Here is a 20,734-nt window from a genome sequence, read left to right on the forward strand (position 1 = left end):
CACACACACACACACACACACACACACACACACACACACGTGCCCATCTCTGAGTAGAGACCCTCATGTAGAGAAAGAGATCACCAGAGAGGAAGAGATGGCAGGGACCCAGAGACAGGGAGAGAGAAACAGACCAAGGGACATCAAGGGAGAGCACAGAGTCAGAAAGACAGGCATTCAGATAGAGAATTGGGACCTAGAGATGGAGGGGACAGAGACAGCCAGAGAGAGTCAGAAATGGACAGAGACAGAGAAGACTCAAGAACGAAAGGTATGTACTATGTACTGCTTATCCATGGCCGCAGAACAAATTACCCCAAAACTCAGTGGCTTGGACCAACAAGCATTTACTGTCTGTGAGTTTGGGAGTGGCTTAGCTGGGGGGCTCGGTTCAGGGCCTCACGTGAGGGTCCAGTGAGGCCCTTGACCAGAGTGCAGTGACCTGGAGGCTCGACTGGGGCTGAGGAGCTCTTCCAAGCCTCTCTTGAGGGCTATAGGGGTGCTGGCGTGACCTCACAACATGGCTGCTGGCTTCCCCCAGCGACTGATATGAGAGAGAGAGAGAGAGAGAGAGATGTCTTATATGACCTCATCTCCAGAATCACACACCATCACTTCTATTTTACTCCGTTCATCAGAAACGAGTCACTAACTCTGGCCCACACTCAGAGGGAAAGAGATTAGGCTCCTCCTTTTGATGAGAAGAGTATCCAAGAATTTATAGGTTTGTTTTATTTTTTATTTTTTAATTTTTAAAAAAGATTTTATTTTTTTTTTAAGAGAGAGAGAGGAGAGAGCACAAGCAGGGGAGCGGCTGAGGGGAGAGGGAGAAGCAGGCTCCCCACTGACCAGGGAGCCCTATGCGGGGCTCGATCCCAGGATGCCAGGATCATGACCTGAGCTGAAGGCGGACGCTTAACCGACTGAGCCACCCAGGTGCCTCTATAGGCTTGTTTTAAAACCTTCACAGGTTGGGGCCCCTGGGTGGCTCAGTCAGTGAAGCGTCCGACTCTTGGTTTTGGCTCGGGTCATGATCTCAGGGTCATGGGATCAAGCCCCTTGTGGAGCCCCGTGTCGGGGCAGTGGAAAGTCTGCTTGGAATTTTCTCTCTCCCTCTCCTCCTGCCCACGCCCCCCCCCCCCATGCTCACTCCCTCTCTCTCTCCAAATAAGTAAATAAATCTGAAAAAAAAAATCAAGATTTTACTTAAAAAAAAATCACAGTTGAGAGGGAAGAGGGAGACAGAACAATGGGGAGAGACAGACCCATGAGGCTTACAGGTCAGTGGGACACTTACTCAGAAATGCAGTAACATATGGAGAGAGAAGTCTGGAGAGGGAGGGAACTGTGGAGATAGGGAAAAGGGGCAAGACAAAGAAAATAGCAATAGCATCATCGTCGTCGTCATAAGTTACAGTAATACATAAAGTACCCAGGCAAAGTTCTGAGCGCTTTCTGTGAACTCACGCCTGTCAGCCTCACAGCTGCCCGATGGAGGAGAGGCTGTTAGCCCATTTCACAGATGGGCAAACCAAGTGTCAGAGGGCACAGGTGACTTGCCCAGGGTTATACAGGCAGGAAGTGGCGGGGCAGGGGAGGAGAAGAGAGCAAAGGGGCATAAAGAAAACACGACCGAGGCGTCCGTGCAGAAAAGTGGGGAACCTGTCAGGAAGAGTGGCGGGGGGGGGGCAGCTCTGATGGAGAAATGCATCAGGAAGAAATGGCAGCCATCCTGAGCAGAGGTTCCTGGACACAGGGGCCGTGCCACCCGCTCCATAGGCTTTGTTTCAACCCTCAAAGCAGCCCCAGGAGGTGGTGGGGTGAGGATTAGCCCCATTATACAGATAGAACACGGAGGCTGGTCAGAGAGGGACGTGACCTTCCAAGAGGGAGTAAGTTGAATGGTGCCCCCACCCACACACCAAAAAATGCACCCAGAACCTAATGCACCCAGAGTGGGACCTAATTTGGCAAAAAGGTCTTTGCAGATGTCAGTAAGTTACTGACTGTGCGATCGGATCATCCTGCATTAACTGGCTGGACCCTAAATCCAATGACAAGTGTCCTTATAAGAGAAAGGCAGAGGGAGATTCGAGACAACGACGTGAAGACAGACGCAGAGGCTGGCGTGATCCTGCCGCAAGCCAGGGAACGCCAGGAGCCACCAGAAGCTGTGAGATGCAAGGAAGGGATCCTCCCCTGGAGCCTTTGGAGGGACTGTGGCCCTGCTGACACCTTGATTTGGGACTTCTGGCCTTCAGGACTGTGCGAGAATAAATTGCTGTTGTTTTAAGCCACGAAGTTTGTGGTCATTGTTTACGGTGGCTGACCCCAAGGGTGAGGAGAAATAATGAGAAACACACGCAACTTTTCAGAGACAGAGACAGTGAAGGAGCCAGAGATACATGGAGGGGGAGACAGACAAGACTGACAGTGCACGAAGGGAAGGTTCTACCTACAAGTTGGCTCTCCTCCTCCAGGAAGCCCTCCCTGACTCCCCCCACACACACCAAGCTGGGTTGGTGCCTGCTGTGCACATTCCTAATGCCCTGTGCTACCTCCATTAGAGCACAGATCCCATTAGGGGAGGGACTGTGTCCTCTGTGTCTTCCCTCAAGGGCCCAGGCCTGACCCATCTCTGGGTCCCCAGCACTGCTCCCCAGAGGGCACCCGGGGGTCCTCAGGAGAGAAACCAAACAGGATCCACCGAGATGATGCTCCCAGTGTCTTTCCCCAGAGACTCTGGCCCCCTCCTGTCTGCTGGGAGACAACTGGATTTCCTGCAATGCCCATCGAGGGCCTCACCTCCTCCAGGAAGTCTTCTCTGATCTAACAGGCCAGGCCCCCTGCTGCCTCCATTATTACACATCACACCAGATGTGACTGTACATAGGTCTGTCCCCTAGCACAGCCTCCCAGACTGGGAGCCCTGCAGGGCAAGTCCTGGGTCTGACTCAGGTCTCTATCCCAGCATTTCCCAGGGAGACCTCAGGAGAACATGTTTTTTACGTTTGCTTTCTTTTGTTTTGTTTTGTTTTTATAAGTAGGCTCCACGCCCAACGTGGAGCCCTGTATGGAGCTCGAACTCACGAGCCTGAGAGCCACGCCTGAGCTGAGCTCAGGAGTTGGACCCTTAACCGACTGGGAAACCCAGGCACCCCAGGAGTGTATGCTGAACAAGTAAGTGAGTGAATGAAGTTAGAATAGAGAGACGAGGGCAGTCAGAAATGGGTGAGAAAAAAAAATTTTTTTTTTTTAAAGATTTTATTTATTTATTCGACAGAGATAGAGACAGCCAGCGAGAGAGGGAACACAAGCAGGGGGAGTGGGAGAGGAAGAAGCAGGCTCGTAGCGGAGGAGCCTGATGTGGGGCTCGATCCCATAACACCGGGATCACGCCCTGAGCCGAAGGCAGACGCTTAACTGCTGTGCCACCCAGGCGCCCCGAGAAAAAAATTTTTTGCACGGGGGTTAAGAGGAAGGCTTTCCGGGTGTAGGTGACATTTTCCTAACTCTTTTTCTGGCCTCATAACTGGGGCCTCAGCTCAAAACTCATCCTTTCCCCACCCTCCGCCTTCCCCTCCCAGGCTCTCCCATCCCCTCCAGTGTACCCCTCACAGATCCCAGAGTTCACCCTGCCTCTGCTCTAGCCACTGGTGTCCCATTGATGCCCAGCTCCCCTGGACGGAGCGCTGGCCCCTCAGCCTTTTTCCTGGGGAACAAATCTTTCATCTATCCTTCAAGACCTAAGAGACGTTTCCTGATCTCCAGGCTAGGTTCACAGCCCTCTCCTGGCTGTCCCAGTGAACTGAGCCACCACGGTGACTGACTCTATCACTGTGGGGGTTTTGTTTGTTTGTTTTTTAAGTTATTTATTTATTTATTTATTTATTTATTTATTTATTTATTTATGTAATCTCTGCACCCCATGTGGGACTCGAACTCACCCCCCTGCCCCGTGCCGGGAGAAACACACAGGCCCCCAGCCTGGCCTTAGAGACTTCACAAGCCTTGGCTACCACCAATGCCCAGCCTCATCTCTCTTCTCTTACCATACCAGGCCCTCGAGCTTCTAGACCTTTCCACAAGCTGTTGCCTTTAACTGGGGTTTCTCTTCTCTGCGGGGCAAATTCTTACTCAGGCTCTTACGTACTTCAGGAGTCTGCTTTTCCAGAAAGCCATCAGCAGTGGTGAGGTGGGCAGGAGCCTCCTCGGAGCTCTGGGAGCCACCTGACCCTGAGCCCCCATTATAGCACACAGACAGACTGGGCTCAATGCCCAGAGGCGGAGGGAATGGCCAGGCGGGAGGTGGGTCCCAGATGTGGATTTCATGCTTATTTGTCTCGGTTGCTGGGAACAAAGTTTGGGTCATGGGGAACATATGGGGCTCGCCCTGTTCCTCACTTTCATCTCCTACCTCCCTGGCCCCTGGGTGGGAGGCAGGAGGGCCAGGCCTCTCCAGGCCTGGGTGGTTCCCACAGCCCCTCTTCACCTCCTCACCTTGAGAGCAGGGAGAGACCTGCCCTCAACTTCCACTCCCTCCAGGAACCAGCAAATTCTGCAGATCCCTATTCTCCCTTTCTGGGCTCTGCTCTCCTGGGGGAGGTGTGGCCACCAGATACTTAAATAATAACAAACTCAAATGGCTCTTCCTCTGTACCAGGCACTGTTCTAAGCCTGTTAAACCACATAGTAACTCTTTTAATCCCCATAATATGCCCTGTGAGGCGCCTGGCTGGCCAAGTCAGTGGAACGTGCTACTCTTGGTCTCAGGGTTGTGGGTTCAAGTCCCACGTTGGGTGCAGAGATTGCTTAAAAATAAAATTAAAAAATAACAATAATAAAATGCCCCGTGAGTTACTTCCTATCATCATCATCATCATCCCAGTTTTACAGATGAGAGAACTGAGGGACACGGAGAGATTAGAACCCAGGCAGCGTGGCTTTGGAGCTGACGTTCTTCATGAAAATGGTCTTTAGAGCAGTGCCGTCGAACAGAACTTCCCGCGATGGTAGAAAAATGTTCTATATCTGCTCTGTCCGCTGTGCTAGCCACCAGCCACTTGAACTGTGGCTAATGCAACTGAGGAACCGAATTTTAAATTTTATTTCATTTTCATTAATTTAACTGTAAATAGCCCAGCATGGCTAGTGGCAAGAGCTTGGTTCTATAGAACCAACGCCGGGGGCTTGCTGTGTGACAGTCGGTAAGACTCCTCGCCTCTCTAAGCCAGTTTCTTCATGGAAGAGATGGCTAAGAATGCTGGCCAAACCCAAACACACCTGGGTTTGAATCTCTGCCCTCACCTCAAGGTGGAGTCCTCCCGGGAGCCTCAATTTCTTCTTCTGTATAAGGGGATAATAGGACCAGCCTATTTATTCAACAAATATTTGAGTACCTATTAGGTCCTAGGGGCTGCATTTGTAGCAGGGGATAAAACAGACACAAATCCGGGGCGCCTGGGTGGCACAGCGGTTAAGCGTCTGCCTTCGGCTCAGGGCGTGATCCCAGCGTTACGGGATCGAGCCCCACGTCAGGCTCCTCCACTATGAGCCTGCTTCTTCCTCTCCCACTCCCCCTGCTTGTGTTCCCTCTCTCGCTGGCTGTCTCTATCTCTGTCGAATAAATAAGTAAAATCTTTAAAAAAAAAAAAAAAAAAAACAGACACAAATCCAAGGTCAGGAGAACAGGAGGTAGAATGGAATGTCATGGCCAGACTATTTTAGTAGAACATCAGTCTCACTTTTCCCGGGAATACCAAAAGGCTGCTCTGCCTAGCACTTCATGATGTCATAGTATACTCGGGGTTCTGATTGGCTGAGGGCCTGGCATAAAGGCAGGTTGGCTAATTTTCCCAAACGTCCTTACTTTTCTCTTCCCTTAATATCAACACACCCTATCTTGCTTAAGCCCACTGTTATTTGGGGTCTACTGTGACTCTTAATAATACAGATGGTTGAGGTACAAGTTCCAGTTCAGTTGGGCTGCAAGTGAGACCATTTTTGTTTTGTTTGTTTAATTTTTATTTAAATTCCTGTTAGTTAACATTGTAATGTTACTGTCAGGTAGGGTAGACCATTTTTTGATCAGGTTTTTCAACAAGTGTTTATTGACCATCTACTATGCACCATGCACCTTTCTAGAGACAAGGGGTGTACGGAACAAATCAAAATCCCTGCTCCTGTGGAGTTCGAGTTCTAGTGAAGAGACAGAAATAGAAACCAGAAAGACAAGTATTTATTATATCACGTGGTGATAAACGCTAAAAAGGATAAAGCAGGACAAACAAATGAAAAGGATTTTTTTTCAATTTGCAGAATCTACTTAAACCCAGTGTTTAATTTAATGCACCACTATGTTTACCCAGCCCAAAATGTAATGCCTCTGTTATCTTTCCAAATAAGATAGCTTATGAAAGAAATGCTCTTTAAGATTCTCAAATTAAAGGGCATGTGAGTGACTCAGTCGGGTAAGCATCTGCTTTCTGCTCAGGTCATGATCTCAGGGTCCTGGGATCGAGCCCCACGTTGGGCTCCCTGCTCAGCAGGGAGTCTGCTTTTCCCTCTGACCCTCCTCCCTCTCGTGCTCTCTCATTCGCTCTCTCAAATAAATAAAGAAAATCTCTTAAAAAAAAAAGATTCTCAAGTTAAGGTGTGCCGGGGTGGCTCAATCAGTTGAGCATCTGACTCTTGATTTCAGCTGACGTATTGATATCAGGGTGGAGAGTCTGAGCCCCACACTGGGCTCCACGCTGGGCGTGGTCTACTTAAAAGAAAAAAAATTATAAAGCGAGAAGACTTCTTATCATAAAATAGATGAAGTCTCCATGACTTTCTTTTTTATTATTTATTGTTTTCCTTTACATACAGAAACTAAAAAGAAAAAGAAATTGTGCACACCAATTCACGGGAAAATCTACTCTATTCTAACCTTATCCATGTATGCTTTTCCAGTGGCACTGCATCTGCTTATGTATAAATTTATACTCCCCGATTAAAGAATAATTGGAAGGAGCAGCTATTTAGAGTCAAGAGGGAAGTTCTTTCAGATGCTGCGAAATTTAAGCAGAGCCACATGGTGGAAAATTCTAGTGCTTGCCCATATCCAGTTGGTGGAATAATGGTCCCCCAAAATGTCCACACTCTAATCCCTGGAACCAGTGAATATGTTACCTCCCATGGCAAAAGGTGCTTTTGTGGATGCGATTAAGGTTAAGGACTTTGAGATGGGGAGACTTTTCTGGATTATTTGGATGAGCCCCATCTCATCTCATGGATCTTTAAAAGCAGAGAACCTTTCCCAGCAGGAGGAGAAAAAGATGTGAGGACAGAAAAAGAGGAAGGAGAAATCTGAAGTGTGAAAGGGACTCGACCCACAATGGCTGACTTTGAAGCTGGAGGAAGGGCCTGTGAGCCAAGGAATGGGGGTGGCCTCTCCAAGCTGGGAATGGAAAGGAGACATTCTCCCCTAGAGGATGCAGAAGGAATGCAGCCTGTCAACACCCGGATTTTAGCTTCGTAAAACCCGTCAGGCTTTTGACTCATAGAACTGAGATAATAGGGGCACCTGGGTGGCTCAGTCGGTTAAGCGTTTGACTCTTGATTTTGGCTCAGGTCATGATCGCAGGGTGGTGGGATCGAGCCCCGTGTTGGGCTCCCTGCTCAGACAGAGTCCGCTTGTCCCTCTCCCTCTGCTCCTCCCCCACTCTCTCACTCTTTAATTAATTAATTAAATCTTAAAAAAAAAAAAAAGAACTGCAGGATAATAATCTGTATTGTTTTACCCGCTGAGTTTGTGGTAATTCGTTGAGGCAGCGATAGAAAACTGAAACACTGGTTCTTCTCTCTTTCCAGGCACGTAAGAGAATTCTACTTCCCCACCTTCAGGCTATTAGGTGAAACCATGTGAGTATTCCTGACCAATAAGCTAGGAACGGAAGTGCTGGGGTCGTTCCTGAGCCAAAGCATTTATTTCTCGGGTGGGACCATTCAGATCTCTCTCTCCCTGCTGCAGTGATCAAGATGCCATAGGTTGGACTTGGTGCAGTGATAAAACAGTAGATGTCTCTCAGCCTGAGTCTTTGAATGACTCTGTGGAGAACCATCCCTTGGTGACTTGTATGGGACACATACACGACCAAGAAATCAATTTTCATTGTATCATTCCCACAGAGCTAGCCGAACCTGATTAATGGAAGGTCTCAATGAAGTGAGGGCACTAGCTTGCTATTATATGAGGAAGTGCATCCCAGGAAGAGAGAACAACAAGCGCAAAGGTCCTGGGGCAAGTGTGCCTGGTTTTTAAGGAAATGGGAAGGAGGTCAGTGTGGCTGAAGAGGTGCGAATGGAGGGGGGGAGTTGTAGGAGGTAAGGTCACTTATGTGGTGGGAGTAGATCATGTAGGGCCCTGTAGGGAAGGGCAAGGACTTTAGTTTTTATTCTGAAAGAGACAGGAAGCCGTTCGAGAGTTTTGGCATAATAGGATCATGATCTGACTTGGGTTTTAAAGCCAACGTCCTGGTTCTGTATGAAGAAAACTCTAAGGGGATAGAGGGATAACCAGTATGGAGACTACCGTAATAATCCAAGAGAACAATGGTGGCTTGGACCAAGTGGTATTGCGGGACATGGTAATAAGGGTTGAATTATGAACATATGTAGTCCATGGAGTGTACAGGATTTGCTGATGGACAGGGCATGTGGGGAGAGTGGTGGGACAAATGCCCCACTAAACTGGCTTCAAGAGAGAACAGAAAAAGACAAGATAAGGAATATAGTTTTGCTGGAACAGAGAACGCTTCATAGAAAATCCCTTAAAGAGGGGCGCCTGGGTGGCTCAGTTGGTTGAGCATCCAACTCTTGGTTTCGGCTCAGGTCATGATCCCAGGGTCATGAGATCGAGCCCCGCCTCGGGCTCCACACTCAGGGTGAGTCTACTTGAAATTCTCTCCCTCTCCTTCCCCCTCGGTCCCTCCCCCCATACTCTCCCTCTCTAAAATAAGTAAGAATCACTCAAAGTACTCCCTCAGTGACTCTCCTGCAAAGATCACCCAAATTTGAAATGGCGTTGTCCATTGTGGCTGCAGGGGGCAGAGGTCAGGGTGCCAAGGAAGGTCCTAGGCCATGACAACCCTCCATGCCATAGTACTTACTGCTCCTTGGTTTTTTAGCTCCATCCCTCTGGCCTGTAGGTATCCAGCTGTTGGGTGGGAGTAGACTTCTGCTCAGCACCAAGTGACGCCATACTACTCTGTGGCTCCCGATTGGTTATTCTCTCAGGAAAGGGTTTAGGTCGCACCTCAAGACCAGATGAACCTCGGTCAGAACCCTCTTTGGATATTCACACCCAGTCCTGTTATTCCTTTCTCAGAGACTATCCTAGGACCCATCAGGAACACAAAGTGCCTAAGTGTGGAACTTTCTGGAAATCTGGCACTGCTGTCCTTTCCTTCGGCGCATTTCCCGCCTTTTCTATCCACCCTCCCTCCCACTGGCTTCTGGCCAATCGTCAGGCAACACAAATCGGACCAGCACACAGTGATGTCATACCAGCTCCTTGATTGGATTAGGCATCTTGTTGGGGAGCATAGCCGTCCTTCGGCTGCGTGGGTTTACTTCTTTTGCCCCTCCGAGACCCTCCCAACACATATCAGGTGTCTGTGGCGAAAATTCCCCCAAGATTTAAGACTTTATTGAGGGGACTAGCCGCACAGGTCACAGGCCAAACGTCCTGGCCAGAGACCAAAAGTCTTGCTGGCGTTTTGCCGCCTTCACGGGCGTCCCTCGGGCCGGCACGGTGCTGGCGCGTGCCAGTGACGTCAGGGGCTCCGCGGCTTCTGATTGGCTCGCTAAGGGACGCGCCGTCGAAGTGGAAGGCTCAGCTCACGGTCACTTCCAAGTTCCTCTGTCGGCGGTGGAGGCACCGAGGTAGGGCTCAGGTGCTCGGGCCCCGGGCTTGGGGCGGGGGGCCGCAGGCCGCGGCAGCCCCCGGCGCGCTCCTCCAGCTGCAGGCGCCGCAGAGGCCGGGCCCAGCGTGGCCTCCAGGGCAGCGCGAGGCCGTGGCGGTCGAGGACCAGGCGCGCGGGGTCGGGGCCGCCGACCGCGCTGCCCAGCAGCAGGTAGTCGGTGTCTGGCTGTAGGCGCAAGCAGCCGCAGGCCAGGTCGGCGCGGGGCACCCAGGCGTCCTGGCCGCCGCGGCGCACGGCCGGCGCCCGCTGCTTGTACACGGCCAGCACGCGCACCGCCAGACGCTGCCACGCCGGGCCCGCCGCCTCCGACGCCAGCACCTGCGCGCGGAGAACTGCGGGGAGGGTTGGCGTCAGGCCCGGGCTGGGGGAGCTTCTGGGGTCGCGGGGGATCAGTGCTGGTGGGGAGGGGGGCAGGACCCGGGAGTGGGCTCCCAGGATACCCTCAGGGAGGAGAGAGACCTTGAACGTTTTGAGGGTGAGAGGTCTGGGGGTCTGGCCCCGTGTGGTGAATGCTGGAGCCTGCTGGAGGAGACAGGGTAGAAGCGCGGAGGGCAGGGCTTATGGAGTGTGAGGTGGGGTTCTAGGAATGTGATTAGGAAGGGTAGGGCGATGGAGGGCTCCTCCTGTGCAGGGGAGGCCAAACAGAGAGAGGAGCGTGGGAACGTGGGACATGCCATGTGGGACGCTTTGGTTGGGGTTCATACAGGGAGCAGCAGATGCCAGAATGACATAAAGTGTGGGGAGGGATGACTAGGGGGACCCTACAGTGGGTGTGGCTGGGAACAAGACAGAAGAGGCAGGTCCAGGGTCTCAAATGTGGCAGAGTCAAAAGATGTCAGAAGCAGAGCCCTTGGAAAAGGGTATTGCTGAGGGAGGGGCTCTGGGACAAATTTGGGGGCCCGAAGGAGGTCAGAACCTAGAACCTGAGGGTTGAGGTCAGACGGGGGGTGATTCAGAAACATATGCTCTCTGAAGGGCTGAGGTGAGACGTGTTGGGGGCAGGACTCTGGCTGGCATGCTAAATCTATGGGGCGGAAGATTTCGTCCTGTTGGCAGGCAGGACGAGAAGTTTCCATCTTCCAAGTCCTAGGATACCAGTGGCCAGATGATGATCCTCAGGGAGGAGAGGCCTGGGATCTTATACCATTGAGGGAAGTCACAGGCTGGTCTGGATTCAAAGGCTGGGCTGAACTCCTGAGTATCTAAGAGATCTGAGTTACCTGAGGGCATAGGCCCTGAGGTCATGGGGCTGGTGTGGACTGGTGTGAACTGATGAATTAGTGGACTTTAGGGTGAGCCTCTGTGGGAGTGGGGCTACAGTTCAGAATCTGGGACCCTGATAGGAGGAGGAAAGTGTCTGAGCTAGGCAGGACCCTGCATTCAGCCAGCACCCCTTTGTCCTTCCATCCCCAGGAGGTCCCCTTTCTCCCACAAAGATGTCCGGCTGAAGGAGGCCAGGAAACATGGGGAAAGAGGAGACATAGGAAGATAGGAAACACCCCCACTCCGCTGCCCCTGCCCGCCTTTGTCTTCTGTTCCATTGGGTCCTAGGTCAGGAAGGGTCGTTTAGAGTCTCCCTTCCCATTTAAGATGAGAAAGCTGAAGGTGGAGAAGGAGGCAGTCATCAGAACACCTGAATAGCCGCCGGCCATTTTTCTCCCCAGCACTCACCATAGTCCTGCTGGCAATACCTCCGAAGGCTCATGTGTACCCTGGTGTCCGAGACATTGCAGTAGTTTTGACATTGAGGGTCTGGGGAGGGTCAGGTGGTCTGCAGTGGGCTCCCAAGGCCTGGACCTCAGCGTCCCACCCCTGCCCATCCCCACATTCCATCTTATGGACAACTGGGGTGCCCCACCCCTTGGGACTGGGCTCAATGGGCTGCCCCTGTATCCCCACCTAGGGGCCCAAGCAGCCCATCCCTGATCCCTCTTGCTGTCAGGGTTCTCCACACCAGCCTCTTACCGGAGCTGTAAGCACCAGGGGTGGTAGCAAGGGGGGTTGTTGCCTCTGGAATTCCTGTGAGAGACCAAAGAAGAAATTTAACCTTAGTGCCCACTCCCCTGTGCTCCCCACCCCAACAGGAATCCAGGCATCCAGACCCCATGTCTATTCCCTTAAGGCCCAAGAGTACGAGCACCCTTTGCTCTCCTCCTCCCAGGACCTGGAGTTGGTCCCTAGTCCCTTCTTCCTTCAGATCCAGGAATGTGGACCCCCCCAGCCCCCTCCTCCCTCAAACCCAGGAGTCCAGGCTCCTACCCTCTTCCTTCCCAAGACTAAGAAGACTGGAATTTGAGTCCCCACCTCCCCCAAGGGCCCAGAGTCTGACCTCCAGCCTCTAGCTCCCACCTCCCAGGGACCCGGCTGTCAGCATCCTTGCCCACTGGAGATCTGGGATGTCCCCTTCCCATCCCACTTAGGACTTGCGGCCCTGCCCCTTGTGACTCACGCTGGCAGGGCATCCGGGGAGAGCGGCTCTGCTGGTAGCCGGGACCGCAGCGGTTGCATGTGAGGCCGGTGACCCCTAACTTGCAGGGGCACTGCCCACCGGTCTGGTTGCAGACGCCCCCCGTGGCCCCGATCGGGTGACACCGGCAGGCTACATGAGGAGAGGAGCTGGGGACCTGGAGTGTCTGGGCCCCAGAGGCTCCTTCCCAGTCCCCCAGCCCCCACCTCCTTCGGCCCCAGGAGTCTGGCCCCGCCTCCTTTCCTCCTTGGCCCGGCTTCAGGCCGCACTCACCCCTGCAGGCCTTGCGGCTGGTGATGGGCTGGCTGGGGTCCCTCCAGAACCCCGGCTGGCAGTAGTGGCAGTGCCGCCCAGCCGTGTGGTGGCGGCACCGCTCGCAAACGCCCCCACTCCGGCCGCCCGACAGCCGGAAGAGCTCGGAGTTGAACCTGCAGCGTCGGGCGTGCTGGTTGCAGGAGCAGGCTAGAGACAGGTCCGGGCAGCCGGGTCAGGCTCCGACCTCCCCTTCCCCATCTCTCCCCTCTCTGCCCTCCGAGAGGAAATAAACCATGCGTGCAATGAGGAGGTTGCCTGGGGTCCGTGGGTAATCCCGGGTTCCCAACCCTCCTCATTCTCAGGATGGGTGCACTGGACTGGAGTGGGTAAGCCCGAGGGGCTGACGGACCCTGTGAATGTCTGCATGAAACTGGGGGCTTAGGGAGGAGTGGCTGCTCCGGGGGCACAGGCTCTGGGATCAGCCCCCAGCTTGTCCGCTCCCCACTGTGCTCCTTGGGCAAGTGACTTCTCTCTGTAGCTCCGTGTCCTCCGCTGTAAAACAGCAGTTACAGTGCCTACTTCGTGAGGCTTAAAGGAAACCAAAAGGCTGTAAAGGGCTCGACCCAGGGCCTGACAGCGAGCTGGCCCTCGCCCCTGGAGCCTCGGCACGCGGGGTGCTCACGGTAAGTGCTCAGCGTGTTTCGTTCTCAGAGCGACTCTGCGAGGCTCGTGGGGTCAGCAGCCCCATCTTACAGATGCGAAAATGGAGGCACAGAGAGGCAAAGGCAGCGGCCCTAAGTAGCGCAGCTGAGGGGCGGTCAGAGGCAGGCTCAGAACCCAGGGCTTCTGGCTGCAGAGTCTCTGCCCTTGGCACCCACGCTCCAGCGTGGCCCGCAGCTGGCGTGAGGGTGCTGTGCGGCGGACGTGTATGCGCTCCTGGGGAGCGCTGTCAGTGAGGCCGTGGCTCTCAGACCTTACTACTTCCCAGAGTTACTGGGAAATGTGAAAAAGAAACCACACAGCTTCCAGGGCCCACCCCCAGGCCTCCCGCTGGGCCCAGGGATCTGTATTTCCAGCCAGCGTTTCTGAGCCAGATGCCGCAGGAGGGGGTTCATGGACCATTCTTGGGAGAGGTTTAAGGAGTTTTTGCCTGCCAAGGGGTCTGGGAGGCTGGCAGGTGCCAAGAACACAGAGGGGCAGCAGCAGGAAGGTCAAGAAGCCGAGGCAGCTGTGTTCTTGGAAAAACAACTCGCCTCCCAAAACCTTGTTTTCCTCCCATGCAGTGGGGATCTCACTCCCTCTCTCCCGGGGTTGTCGGGGGCCTTAAGAGGTAGTGGTATGCTTCGGATTATCGGTGGGAAGCATCAAGCTTTGGATTCTTTCTGACCTGAGGGCGATCACTTCACCTCACTTCCGTCTGGAAGACTCAGATGGCGGGAAGGGGTTCAGAGCAGCGTGTCTGTAAAGCCGGCAGCTCGGCCACGGGACTCAGTCCCACCCCAGCCAAGACCCTGCTTCATTACAACACTATCGGCTTCTTACCCAGGTTCAGAGCCCAGCGCCACGCTCAGCCTGGGGCAGCGAGGTGATCCTCAGAGGGCCGGCCTCCCCAGCTCCCAGGCCCTGTCCGGGCCCAGGATGAACCAAGTCCCACCCCCGGGCAATGTGAGTCTCCCCCACCCCCTGCAGGGGCCTCGGATCTGGCCGCTGGGAATGGACCAGAGGTGGTGGGGACAGAGGGTCTAGGAAGACCCCAGTGGGGATGAGGACAGAGAGGGGAGCCAAGGATGGTGAGGTGTAAGTTACTCGACCTGACATGGCAGGAAAAACGAGAGGAGGAATGGGGTAAAGAACTGGAGGGTGGAGAGAGGGGAGGGGTGTGTGTGTGTCTGTCTGTCGGTCTGTCTGTTGGTAGAGGAGAGGTACTTCCCAGGGCCTAGTAACACACTCAGACCTTCTAGCCAGGCTTGCAGGCTGGCATGGAAGGAGGAGGGCTGTCTCTGAGGTGGGCTGCTGGAGCAACGGGGAAGGGGCCAGACTCCGGAAGCTCTGGGTCTGGAAACACCGTGGAGGGAGAGGGGGAGGAGCGGGCCTGGGGAGCGCTGGTCTAGCTGGATGGCCCAGTGGATCGCCCATTAGCAAGGAAGGTCTGTCTCCCTGAGTCCAGTCCCAGCACTGCCCCTTGCTGGCATTGAGCTTTAGGGCAAGTGGTGCATCCCCTCAGGGGTCCCCCTTCTTCATCCGGGGAATGGTAACCTTGGCAGGTGCACAGCAAGCGCTTCGGTACCGTACTGGGCTTTATTCTAAGGACCTTATGCGTATCGACCCATTGGATTTTCACTACAGCCTGTGAAAGAAAGGCTGTTACTGTCCCCACTTTACAGGCAAGGAGGAAGTGGAGGCACAGAGAGGTCAAGTCACTTGCCTGTGGTCACACAGCCGGGAAGCCGAGGAGCTGGGATTTGAGCCCAGGCTGGCTGGCTCGCTGCCGAGCCTGTGTGCCTGCCTGCCACCCTAGGGTGCCTAGCGTGACGGCCCCTGACAGGAGCTTGGCAGGGACAAGCCAAGACCCCCAAGCTGGACTCCCTGAGCTCAGATTCGGACCCTGCCACTTACTAACTGTGTGTCCTTGTGCAAGGGACTTCTCACCTCTAGACTCAGTCTCCTCATCTAGGAAATAGATGATGATAAAACCCGCCTGGTACGTAGCAGGTGATGGGTACATATGTACTTAATGAGTAAGTGCGTCCCCATGTGGTGGATCTGATGAGTCAGGAGAAGTCCAGCTGTCCTGTTCCCCACACTCATTCAGGAAATGTTATTCATAGCGGCAGCATTGTAATGGGTAATGGCGTGTGGGACAGAGACTGGAGCGCCTTACTGGGCAGCTGGAAGTCAGGGCGGCCGGGACTGGGGCAGGCGTGGCAGGTGGGTGGAGCGCAGGTGGGAGGGGAAGAGGGGACCGGCTCAGGAACAGTGGGGGTGAAGCAAGGAGTATGGGGCTCTGGGGAGGGAGAGAGCACACTGCCCCGTGGGGACCAGCTACCGGCTGTTGGAGAATGGGGAGGGGTTGGGGGAGGGGGAGGGCGGGGGGAGGGGGGCCCAGGACTCACGCAGGCAAGGGTGGGGGTGCCAGGGCGTGGCGGGCCGCCAGGGCCAGTCTCGATGGGACGGGCGGCAGCTCTCGCAGCCGGGGCCGGTGGTGTGATGGCGGCAGCGACAGCGGGGGGGCTGGGTGCGGGCGGCACAGCGAGCTGCGTGGCCGTGGCATTGGCAGCGGCCCCTCACTCCAGCCGCCGCCAGCCCTGCCCGGCCCCCGAACTCCACGCGGAGGTGACTGACCGCCACGCTGGATTTAGGGCCTGGTGGGGCTCGGAAGGTCACCTTCTCGGGGCCCCCCAAGGCCCCAGGCCAGGCGGGTCTGCGCCACAGCGGTCTCCAGGGACCTCCGGTGGCCCAGGCGGCAGACAGGACCAGGGCTGGGGATCCCGGGGTGCAGAACCGTAGGCTGACCGACGTCAGGAGGAAGGGGCCACCCAGGGCCAGGGTTAGACTGCCATTGCAGGTGGCCCGGGAGCTGAGGTCTGCCCCCAGGGAGAGGGCACAGGCCTGAGGACAGGAGGCCGCCATGCCAGCCAGCCGGGTCACTGGTGGGAGGCAGAAGCGGGGGCGGCCACCTGGATGGTAACACGGGTCTGCAGTGGTGGCCCGGCTCAGGAGGAGCAAGAGGGCAAAGGTCACGGGCATGGTCCTAGCAGAGCAAGTACCTGGAGAGGAGAGGAGTGAACAGGCTAGGGGCCTCAGGCTGCCCTGTGGGTCAGCCTCTACCCCACTCCTCCCGCCCAGGCTCTCTGAGGAACCCCCGGCATTCCACCCCCAGCCCTGCCCAAGCCCCCTCCCCGGCTGCTTCTAAGCGAGGAAAATAGTTCCATCTGGGGAGAATTACTGTTTACATAACCCAAAGGGAAAAGAACGCAAGCAAAATTGAGAATTTTGCCTGAACTAATCCGTAGCTTAACACCCCAGAGCTATCCTCAGTGTCGAGGGGTGGGGGCCCTGGGGAGAGGGCAAGGGGTGGGGACAGATGGGGAAACCTAGACAGGCCACAAGGGGGAGGGGGACTTAAAGACAGATAAAGTGCAGAGACAAAGAAATAGAGAAAGGGACAGAGGCAAGGACAACAAAGACAGACAGGGAGGAGGGGACCCAAGTCTAAGGAAAGGGCCAGGTGCAGAGAAGAACCATGAGGAGAGAGGACCGGAGATAAGGGGGAGGCCGGAAGGCCCAGACGGATTATGGCTGGACACCCAGATCCACAGTTAGTTGGGGGGGGGACGGAGTCCCAGGGAGTCTGGGGCCAGGACAGATAGACAGGCAGACAGGCAGACCTGGGGGCTCAGAGACACACCCAGGGAGCAAGAGGAGAACAGAGGATCTCACTAGCCTGGCCGGTGGGGAGGTGGGGAGGCAGGGAGGGAAAGCGGAGGAGGGGCTCGGCGGGGCATCAGGAGCGGGGAGGCCAGGCCCCTGGCCCACGAGGATCAGAGCAGAGGCCTTTTCCCACGTGGGGCCCTAACCTTGTTCTCCACACCCAGGGCACGGAGGGGGATTATCGCCAAACAACCCAGCGGCCTCCTCCACCACCACCCACCCCCAGCCTCCACCAGGGCCTTAACCCTTTCCCACCCAGGTGTGAAGCACGAGAACTGTGCTTAGGAACCGGAGGGGGTCACACGGGGACTAGAAGCCTGGGTCACTCTGGAGCTGGAGAGGGGGGTTAGGAAAGCAGACGCCTGAGTCCCCCTTAGAATTCAGGGTGGGAGGACCCTGTCCTTGGATTTCGGAGGGCTTTCTGATAATCTCAGCCCTCCCCACTCCCGCCTGCCACCCTAGGCCTCAGGGTCTGGAGAGCAGAGCCCCCACATTCTCTACCCACCCTAAGGTCCCCAGATTAGAAAGGGGAACAGATGTGGGGGGTGGCAGGTGGTGGGGGCAGAAAGACAGGCAGGGCCGGGCAGGGCCAGATGCCAGGGCGTCTGAGGGGGGCCGGAAGTCCAGACCCTGGGATGGCAGGGGCTAGGAAGGACTTGGTGCTGAAAGCCCCCCCCCTTTTCCCCTTCCAAGGCCAACAGCCCCTAATGAGAAGCTGCCTCAGATTTGGGGGCCTTGGAGCCTTTCTGGGCCCCACTGTCCACACCCCTGGGAGTCTGTGAGGCATCTGGGGGTGCAGCTGGGGTCACAAATGCCCCCAGCCTGATTTCACAGCCCCCAGTATCCCCACTGCGGTTGCCGCGTGCAGAGACTGCCTCCCCGGGCCATCACCCTCCGCCCCTCCCGACCAGCCTGGCGCCATTTTGCGCACTTGCGGCCCGGGCATTTGCCCTGTCCCTTAGCGCCAGCCTCGTCAAGGACCTGGCCCCCATCTCCTACCTCTCCTTTCTTGCCTGGGTGGTTCACGGGGTACCATTTTCTGGCCCTTAGCACCTTGGACAGCCAGGCCACGAGTTCCCCGGTGTTCCTAGGGGATCCAGAAGCCAGCCCCTGCCCACCTGGGAACCCAGATGTCCAGCCCCCAGCTGCTACCCCTCTGGGAGCCGGAGCCCACTCCCACTCCCCCTTTAAGGAGCAGAGTCTAGCTGTGCTCCCACTAGACCTATCGTTAGGCCCCCATGCCTCAGCGGTGAAGGGGTCCATCTGGGACCCAGGCTCCTTTTCCCCGGCTTTTTTGCACACACCCTGCCCTTTGCCCCTGACGTTGGCCAGACCTGCACCCAAGAAGAGAGTGTCCTCTGCAGTCAGCTCCTCGCGTGCTCTTTCCTCCCGCAGTAGCAGTAGCCGCAGCGGCCTGGGCTCTCAGGAGTGAGTGCCGAGTGGCTGAGTGGCTGTTGTCAGGCCCCAGGCTAGTGGGGGTTCTGGGCGGGAGCTCAGAGCAGAGCCCGCAGAATCCAACACCACCACCGCTCCCCCCCCCACCCCCGCCCCAGTCCCTTCGCCAACCGCAGCCACGCTCTCCCCACAGGGACCCCAGCCAGCCACGCCACCCAGGACTGTGTGGGATGCGAAGGACGTCGCCTCAGGGGGGCCCAAAACCAGGCGGCCCCAAGCATGCTGGCCCAGGAGGCTCAAGGCAGGTAGGATGGGACAGCGGCCCCACGGGCTTCCTGGGTCTGGGGTCCCCGCTGCATTCACACTCAGACCCCTGCCCCACCGACTCCCCATGGCAGGCAGGCAGGAGGCAGGCAGGTGGCGGGGCTCAGCCCACCACGCAGTGGTGTGGTCCATCGGGAAGGGAAGGGGCTGACCTGCCAGGCGCTGGGACCCCTCAGCCAGCACCCCCTCCCCTCTGGACCTTTCTGTCAGCTCGGGTAAACCGAGCGTTAAGACAAGTCACTTTCCTTTTGGACCGATCTGGGCGGTCACTGGGAAACCCAAAGAATTGGGCCGCTTTCTAAGAAGGTGGAGAAGGCAGTGAGGAGGTGAGAATCCCCGGGCCTCCCTCCTCCTGCATTGCAGGGAGAGAGCAGGGACCCCGAGGGGGACGGGGACAGAGCTCAAAGCCAGCCTCCCCATGGCCAGTTTCCCCGAGGCCTCGACACTTCAGTCGCGAAATTTTCATGCAAATATGGCTGTCTACCATTACAGACCCACTGGTTTTGACCCTTTGCTGAGAAAAGCAAGGGTCTCAGACATCTGTCACCTTGGCTTTGTGTGCATTTATTGTGGCGCAGCGTGGACCCGACCCTGACGGGGGTTTGCCCCCCCACCTGCTGTCGGGAACCAGGACGCAGCCAGGACAGTCTGTGATTGCGGTTCCAGGGGACCTTCCCTGCGCCACTGTGGAGGGACCAGCCTGGGCAGGAGCCAGGACAGGGACATCAGATTTGAAATTAGGCTGTGGGGAGGAGTTGGCTGCATGAGAAGGGGGTTGGGGGCGGAGACACCCCCAAATCCAAGGGGGGCATACCGGTTCGGGGACAGGCGGTGTGAGCGACAGGGTAATGCCATGCAGTATTCACCGCCCGCCTCCCTCCCTCCTGTGTGCCTGCCACCCCCTCGAACTTGTCCATGACCCCCCCCCCCCGCCCTTGTCAGGCTTACAATCTAGAGGAGAGATCGCTACAGAAAAGTAATGAGTAATTCTGTTCTAGAGAATGGCGCTTTGGAGCAAAAGCAAGCAGGGAAGTGGGGGCGGGGGCGGGGTTCTGAAGGGGACATGTGGGCTGAGACCTGAAAGCGGTGAGGGCAAGCCACCCAGGCATCATCAAGGCAGGAGCAACCGGAGCAGAGGGAATGGCCAGAGAAAATTCGAGAAGGTTTAGGTCTCGCTTTATTTTCCTCCCAACCTGGGGACAAGAAGTTTCTTAAGCTAATGTGACCTGGACGGAGGCTTTCTTCCTCACTTTTGTTTTTCACAGCCTGAGCTGCTTGAGGTGATTCGCACCCCTGAAGGTGTCTTGCGGGGCGGTGTGGGGGAAAGTGGGGGGAAGGGCAGAAGCCTCCGGAGCTGAGAGGAAAGAATTCTCCAAGATGGGAAGAGACTTTTTTTTTTTTTTTTTTTTTTTGGAGAAGGACGCTTTCCTCAAGTACTGGGCATCTTCCCCCTCACGGTGCCCCAGAGAGGAGGCAGGACCTCCCTGGGGCACAGCTGCATGGTGGCTCAGCAGGGTGGGACCCCCAGCTCTGGGCTTACAGAGACCTTTCATCCCTGCCTCGGTGGCCCAGAAATAACAGAGGCCCCACAAGGCAGGGCGGGTCGTCCTCCACAGATCACTGGACCGAACGTGTGTATCCGAGCGCTCTCCCTCGGGAAGACTCGAAAAACCCAGGACAACGACGGAGAGCACACATTCCTGAGCCACACTGCCCGGGGTTCAGATCCACGTGCTCCTTTCCTAGCTGTGTGACCCAAGGCAGGTGTCTGAACCTCTCTGTGCCTTAGCGTCCTCATCCGTTAAATGAGCGTAACAACGCGCGCCTTCTCGCGGGGGAGCACGAGGTCTAACCGAGTGAAGACAGGCCCGCAGCCTCATACCTGCACCTCTTC

At 56.0% G+C, this 20,734-nt stretch overlaps 1 protein-coding gene across 1 annotated transcript; it reads right to left on the reverse strand.

Moving 5' to 3' along the window:
- Positions 1-9,848: 9,848 nt before the first annotated feature.
- Positions 9,849-16,490, reverse strand: NTN5 (netrin 5). The gene is made up of 6 exons (XM_040634431.1): positions 15,804-16,490; positions 12,709-12,897; positions 12,418-12,567; positions 11,934-11,987; positions 11,640-11,720; positions 9,849-10,300 (listed from the first exon to the last, which is right to left on the reverse strand). The coding sequence occupies exons 1-6, from the start codon at positions 16,435-16,437 to the stop codon at positions 9,849-9,851; spliced, it is 1,560 nt and encodes a 519-aa protein (XP_040490365.1). The 5' UTR covers positions 16,438-16,490.
- Between the last annotated feature and the right edge of the window lie 4,244 nt (positions 16,491-20,734).

The sequence above is a fragment of the Ursus maritimus genome, unplaced genomic scaffold (genome assembly GCF_017311325.1).
Source record: "Ursus maritimus isolate PB19 unplaced genomic scaffold, ASM1731132v1 scaffold_19, whole genome shotgun sequence".
Classification (NCBI taxonomy): domain Eukaryota; kingdom Metazoa; phylum Chordata; class Mammalia; order Carnivora; family Ursidae; genus Ursus; species Ursus maritimus.

Excerpts from the sequence above, each read along its gene's own strand:
- NTN5 (XM_040634431.1), bottom strand. The coding sequence starts at position 16,437 with ATGCCCGTGACCTTTGCCCTCTTGCTCCTCCTGAGCCGGGCCACCACT. Across the intron at positions 11,988-12,417 it reads TCCCCGGATGCCCTGCCAGC|GAATTCCAGAGGCAACAACC; the intron begins GTGAGTCACAAG and ends GGTCTCTCACAG. Across the intron at positions 11,721-11,933 it reads CCCTGGTGCTTACAGCTCCG|ACCCTCAATGTCAAAACTAC; the intron begins GTAAGAGGCTGG and ends GACCCTCCCCAG.